Here is a 7,342-nt window from a genome sequence, read left to right on the forward strand (position 1 = left end):
TTAGAGAAATGCAAATCAAAACTACTCTGAGATTTTATCTCATGCCAGACAGAATGGCAGTTATCAAGAATACAGACAATAAATATTGGCAAGGATGTGGGGAAAGGCACAGTCATACATTGCTGGTGGGACTGTAAATTGGTGCAACCAATCTGGAAAACAGTATGGAGATTCCTTAGAAAACTTGGAATGGAACCACCATTTGACCCAGCTATCCCAATCCTTGGTCTACACTCAAAGGACTTAAAATCAGCATACTACAGTGATGCAGCCACATCAATGTTCATAGCAGCTCAATTCACAATAGCTAAACTATGGAAGCAACCTAGATGCCCTTCAATAGATGAATGGGTAAAGAAAATGTGGTATATATACACAATGGAATATTACTCAGCATTAAAAGAGAATAAAATCATGGCATTTGCAGGGAAATGGATGGAGTGGGAGAATATCATGCTAAGTGAAGTAAGCAAATCCCCCCAAATCAAAGGCCAAATGTTCTCTCTAATAAGTGGATGCTGATCCATAATGGGGAGCGGGGGAGGCATGGGAAAAATGGAGGAACTTTGATTGGGCAAAGAGGAGGGAGGTTGAGGAGGCTGCATGGGGGGTAGGGAAGATGGTGGAATGAGATGAACAACATTACCCTAGGTACTTGTTTGACTGCACATAGGGTGTGATGCTACTTCATGTACAAACAAGGAAATAATTGTCTTTTTTTTTTTTTGGTGCTGGGGATCAAACCCAGGGCTTTGTGCATGTAATGCAAGCATTCTACCAACTGAGCTATATCCCAAGCCCACAACCAGAGAAATGAAAAGTTGTGCTGCAATTGTGTACAATGAATCAAAATGCATTCTGCTGTCATATATACCTAATTAGAATGAATGAATGAATGAATAAATAAATAAATAAATAAATAAATAAATAAATAAATAAATAAAAGGGAAAAGTGAGTCCATGTTCCTGTTACAAAAAAGCATTTAGGTTCTTTCAGATTTGACTGACTTAGCAACCCAGTTCCTAACCAATCACTGTGGTTATGAAGATGAGTTTTATAGCTTTGCTTAAGTTAATCAGGGCACATACTTGGATCTGTGGGTTGAGTGAATGTCACAAAAACTTAAAGTTTGAGAATTATTAGGGAGTGAAGTGTGGTTTTCTGGTATTAATAAAGATGGAGAATAGATTCAGGTCAGGAAAAACACATCTTCACTATTGATTTTTTTTTTCTTGAGCTATGAAGGGTGGCAACACTTTGTGAGGAACAATTCTTCTCCTTCACTGTCTTGATTAAAAATGGTTAGTCCTCCAACCACCTGAATTCTTGGTTTTTAAGGAAGCTAACTCATATATTTTCTTTTGCCCCCATAAATATATATGACCCAAATCTGAGCTAAACAGACACTAAGCTCTTCATGATATCAAGGCCACCACCAGGAAGCAGGGCTTCACACCCGCTCTAGAGCATATCAAGTGGGGCAGAACTGGCCACCCACCTCCTCCATCCACACAGAAGGTGGGAGGGGGAAATGAGGGGATGCTTAAAACAAGGATTCATCAGTACAGATCAACCATGTTGAGGAAGAAAGAGGAGTCCTTCAGTATTAGATAGGCAAAGGGGCAGCTAAGAGGGGACACAGCACACCTGCAGCTTTGATTCCCCCTCATTCCTGGGACCAACATCTACAGAAGATATTTTGTGGGATTGAACATATCCCCAGATCCTGGGTGGGTCTTGATTAAAATAATCCAATTTACATCTTGGGTTTTTAAAACATATCATTAAAAGCTATGCATTTCTCATGTCATAAAGGCTGCCTAATAGTCAATCAAGTGAAAATATAATTTTCCTAGCCATTTTTATCTTGCAACTGATTTAAATCACATCTAATTTTAAATAGCTGTAAATATGCTGGAGATCAAATGTTCTTAAGCATAAGACTTCTTTCCATAGGAAACTGATTCTAGACATGGACTTTCTTGGTCAAAGGCTAAAAATATTTTGGCATTCCTTATGCATATTAACACCCAAATTGAATACATATTTATATCCTTTGGTGAGTGCACACTGGGGTCCTTGATGAATCTCTCTTCAAGAAGCAGATGTCTGGGTGTCCTCTGCGGTGCTCAAGGAGGCCGAGCTCTGTTCCTCCAAACCCCATTGGTCAGACCTGCTCACATCTTAGCATTTCTCCAGGACCGACCTACCCCAGGATGGACTGGAACACAGCACATTCACCTGTCACCAAACCGCCATTCTGGTTCCAAGGCTGCACCTCTTCACTGGACTAGCGAGAGGGCTGTCAGTGTTTTGCTCCTGGGCCTGCTTCCAGCTGCATATTTGAATCCTTGCTCTGCAATGGACTACTCCTTGGCTGCAGTCCTCACTCTTCATAGTCACTGGGGCCTTGGACAAGTTGTCACTGACTATGTTCATGGGGATGCATCGCAGAAAGCTGCCAAGGCAGGCCTTTTGGCACTCTCAGCTTTAACCTTTGCTGGACTTTGTTATTCCAACTATCATGATGTGGGCATCTGCAAAGCTGTTGCCATGCTGTGGAAGCTTTGACCTTTTTGACTTGAGAATTGATTGTGTGCCTCTGCCTCTGCTCTGTCATTCAACTCACAATAAGGAGGAAATAACAGAAAGTTCATTGGTGGGCAAACCTTCTTCTAATCACATGGTTATTTTAGAATTTAATTGTTGAGGAAGAGGTTTGAGAGGAAATGTGTTCAAGAAATTATGAGACCCAGTTCTGCATTCTAGTGAGTTAATGGGGTTGTCTTCAAGTTCATGAGATTCACAGTATGATTAAACTTTACATATGAGCTTTTGCTTTTGTCGGTCTCTTAAAGAGAATTTAGCTTTATTATTATCAGTATATGATCATTTCTGCATTTGTCTTGGAAATAATGGACAAAGGGAAAGACTGTTAATTCATGACTTTGCAAAAAATTAGATGGTGTTTATTTTTGGAAACTTCTCTGTCTGTCCAGTTGATACCAGCTACTGATGGTTTTATGTCCAAGGGAAACTTTATAGGAGATGCTAAAATCTCAAATTACAGATTTCTGTATCCTAGGAAGGAAAGATTGGAAAGCTTCTGAATATAGAGATGCTCAATTTAGAGAAGAAGTCTTCCTTGTAGACATATCAGAATATTACAAATTCCAAACAGATGTAATTCTCCAATCTGTTTTACTTGTCCTAAAATAAATCTGTCCACAAATATAAAACTAATAAATTACTTTCCCACTGTGGGAATTGGTAATAAGAAAATATATTCCATGAAAAGAAATTTAAAAAAAATAAATAAAATGTTGTATAATAAAAATGTATTCTACTCTTTAAAAAAAAAAAAAAGAAGAAGCAGATGACTGAAAGCTGGCTGTACTCCCCTCACTCCCACTGTCCGGGCTTCATAATGCAGCTCTGCCCACCTGGGTGTGGTTACATTTGGCTCATGTTGCCCAGGACTATGGCATCGCAGCACGTTCACATCTGTGCAGTTAGAACAACTGTTGACTAGCACAGAAGTTTCTGCTCTGCCAGGGGAAACTATGACTACTGAGCTTTAGTGAGAAGGAATGAGCTAAGTGTGGTCCTGGGATGACACCAATATCTCACCTCTTCTCGATGGGGAAACCACTTCCCCATAAACAGCCCCAAAGCAAGTGAGCACTTGAACTGTTCTTGCAAATACCGTGGTCCCTGTGGTTACCCAAGACCCTCCTTGCATGTGCAAGTCAACAAGACATCACTGTGCTTAATAACTTCCTCTACTGCCACCCCTGTCTCCATTACCCTGTGGCCCAGGGCTTATCTATTAAAAGAAGAGGACACGGCTCTTGGACCACAAGAGGAGGCTGGCAACAGAGTGCCCGGCCCCACCTCATTCTTCCTGCACTCTTGAGCCCTGGATGTCCTCTTTACTTATCATCCCCTCTGTTCCAGGGTCCCCTCCCATGAGTCTACCTTTTGTAGTTCCCCCACTGTCTGGCTTGGGTCAGATGTGACCAAGCGGATGGATGTCCTCAAGGGAAACAGAACTTCCCAAGGAATTTTCAAAATGCCCTGGGTTTTCTGTTCAGGCATCTTTTTTTTTTCCTTTCTTTCTTTCTTTTCCAAAAACTTTCTATATTCTCTATACCTCAGGGTAGGGTTGGGTCTTGCCCTATCAGGGAAATGGGAAAATGGAACAAGTTTCAAGAAGAGGCAGAATCCAGCTACACTTTCTTCCCAGGGATCAGCTGAGTCACCAACTCACCCTGGTTCCCATTCACAGAAGATTTACAAAGTGGATCTCTTGCTGGAAAAACAAATCTCTTTTTAAAGTTCCCCCAGTAGAGCTGGAATGAGAGGCGGACTGCTGAATTAGTGGTGTTTTCTGCAGTGGGAGATAGAGACCAACCCTAGATGAAAGCAGAAAAAGAAGTAGAGGTGGAAAACGGTGACCCAAGAATCCTCCAGCTTCCTTCCAGTTCCCCTCACCTCCAGTTCCTTACCCCTGAAGAGTGCCATCTTCGCCTCCTTTCTTCTGACTTTATCACTGGTCAGAAGTAACTGGCTTATTTGCTCCAATGGAAAATGACTCGGGCTCTGCCTGCCACCTTCCCTCAGAGTTGGCTCAGGGTCCCAAGCATCTGCTGCTTTTGCTTTGATCTCCCAGCTGATCTCCAGCAAATGGGTAGGTGACTATTATGAAACCAACAGACAGTGCCAAATAAGAGGAGGTCCTCCTACCCATTTCTGCAAAGAGGCAGGATATGCAGGGATGGTGCCCACAGGAGTGGAGTGGGAGCAGCCTCTAAAGGCATCAGTAGGTGGATGAAGGCCATCCTGGGGCACCCTGACCATTGAGATCCCCAACTTTTGATGCAGAACTCAGGGAAAGACCATCAAATTGTCTTCTGGTCTGGCCTGGGACCTATAGGGAGTGAGGGAGGAGGTGCCTCTCTGGCAGAGGGAAGAAAGGAGGATGTCAGAGGAGGAAAAGCTGCCTGAAGGAACCCCCCAAGTCATTCTAGAAAGGTCTAGGGATCCTAGGTTGGGGAAATAATCCTGAGAAAGGTGGACCAAACCTGAGCTTAGCTTCCTAAGGCAGAGGGGCTGTAGAGGGGTGTGAGATCTGGAACTCCCTCTCTCAATTTTTATAACTCTATCTCTCTCCACTTCTCTCTTCACCAAAGAGGCTGGAGGTCGGTGTCAACTTCAACAAGTCAAGTATGTCACTGATCTCAGAACAAAATTCCTGAGTGATTTAGAAGTGACAAGAAACCTGTTGTATCTATGGGTAGATTGGGGAGCAGGGACCTGAGCGAGCCCTGAGACTCTTCCTTCAGCTCCTGAACCCACCTCTACTATGGGCTGGTTGCCATCTTGGACTCTTAACATAACTGTTGGTTTATTCAGCCTCATTAAAGTTTGCAATGCTTTTATGTGTTCTTTACTCTCTGACTCCACAATGCTCTCCACACACCGCCCTCCCCGCAGCCCCGTCAATCACCCAGTGGTTGACACATACTAGCAGTGTAAGGGAATAGTTGTTTGTCTTCTTCTAAAAAAAAAAAAAAAACTTTGTTCCAAAACCATCAACCAACAAATATTTATAGAATGTTATTTACCAGTTCTGTATTCATCTACATGAAACAGTAATGAAAAATATTGCAAACAAACCAGTCTTAAAATTTTGGTGGTTCCACTGTTCCTGTTTTGGTGGTAAAACTAGAAACTCTGGTTGGAAAAATGGTGGGGTTTGGGGGAGTAGGAAAATCTGAAGGGGGATGTCAGCAGAAAGGAAATGATTATAACTATAAGCCTCATATTCTAGAAAGTTCAACATAAAACACTATTTTATTGAACAAAAAAAAGACTTTTTTAAAAGGATTTTTTTAGTCAGAAGTTTTGAAGAGCAATGACACAGTTTTCAGCAATTTTTAAACTTTAAGTCTTCCATAAGACTATCTTATTTCTAGGAATCTATTTCAAGAAGCACTCTCTGGAAACACAAATATATATACACCTGTATTTATAAAGTTGTAGAACACATTTGTTCTTTGTAGCTTTATTTGTAAAAATAACCAAGGGAAAAAAATATTCTTCCAAAGAGGAATAGTTTCAAATAGGACTCATGGTATAACAATACAACAAATGAAATCACTGAAAACAATAAAGTACCATTGATGTAAATATATTGAGATGAAAAGTGTCCATGGTATTAATAAAAACAACTATATATAGAACACACAGTCTGTAAGTGTAACTCTAACTAGACAAACTACATTCTCATATATCTATTATAGATTTCCTCTGGCAAATATGACTTTTAAGAAATGGAGATCTCCACTTCTCATTTCCATCCTTTTATCTTTGACTTTCATTAAGTATGAGTATGCAATTTTTTATTCAAAATATTTTAGGAGTTTATTGAGTTTAAAAAGTTAAAAGCTAAGAGGTTTTTCAAGATGGCAGAAGAGACAAGGTCATTTCCCTGGCCGCTCCATGGCATAAAACCAAGAAAGCAGACAGGCAGCTTCTCAAAATAAAAGGCTGGTGGAGGGGGGCTTTTCTGGGAATTAATTCTGGACATTCAAAGCAGGTCAGGGATTCAGGTGGCTGAACATAATAAAATAAGGACAAAAATCTGTCAGGGGCTAGAAGGAAATTCTCCTTCAAAGAATAGCCTGACACAAGAAACAGCCCCCTGGGAGACATCCTGCCTGGGAGACACCCTGCAGCCATCTATCTCCCTGAGACATCCTGCAGCCACCTATTTTCCTGAAACATCCTGCGGTTATCTCATCTTGTGCAGACATCCAGCAACTGCCGATAAGAGAGCTTCCCCATCCCCAGCATACAAATACCCCTGTGTGAACAATAAAAGTTTGCAGCTTGATCAGAACTCCTGTCTTGCTGTCATCCTTCTGTGTCTCTTGTCCCTTCATTCCTCCCCATCTAGGTTCACTGCCCATGTTGATGTGTCCTGCCGGTCAGGACAAAAATCCCTGGTGCCACTGTCACCACTGGCAGTGGTAGTGTCTGCTGGAGTGGTCCCCCTCCCCCACAAACAAAGTGGAGGGATAAGGGAATTAAAGGAACCCACGTTTTTAGGAGGTGTGTCTGAGTATAGAGAGATCAGAGGTCAAAGACACTGCCTTACCAACCTGAAAGCCAGGCTGCGCAATGTCCTTGTGTGGGAAAGAAGCCACCATCTCTCCTGGCCATTGTGGAGGATGGAGGAAGGAACCATTTTGCAGCCATGCACAAGGTCAGCAGTGGGGGAGCTGATTCCTGGCAAACCCAATCTTGGCCTGAAATACAGGCCTGGCAAACCCACAT

The 7,342-nt window shown here is 42.0% G+C and overlaps 1 protein-coding gene across 1 annotated transcript; it reads left to right on the forward strand.

The window, feature by feature from the left end:
- The first annotated feature begins 2,083 nt into the window (after nucleotides 1–2,083).
- On the forward strand, nucleotides 2,084–3,275 carry LOC124101490 (succinate dehydrogenase [ubiquinone] cytochrome b small subunit, mitochondrial-like). The gene has a single exon (XM_046457501.2). It carries the CDS (start codon nucleotides 2,084–2,086, stop codon nucleotides 2,570–2,572), a length of 489 nt encoding a protein of 162 aa, XP_046313457.1. The 3' UTR covers nucleotides 2,573–3,275.
- Nucleotides 3,276–7,342: the final 4,067 nt, after the last annotated feature.

Source organism: Marmota monax, unplaced genomic scaffold (assembly GCF_021218885.2).
Source record: "Marmota monax isolate L192 unplaced genomic scaffold, Marmota_monax_Labrador192_F-V1.1 WCK01_AAM20220418_F8-fsc00417, whole genome shotgun sequence".
Classification (NCBI taxonomy): domain Eukaryota; kingdom Metazoa; phylum Chordata; class Mammalia; order Rodentia; family Sciuridae; genus Marmota; species Marmota monax.

What these genes read in the sequence shown, in the direction of transcription:
- LOC124101490 (XM_046457501.2), top strand. Translation starts at nt 2,084, where the DNA reads ATGAATCTCTCTTCAAGAAGCAGATGTCTGGGTGTCCTCTGCGGTGCT.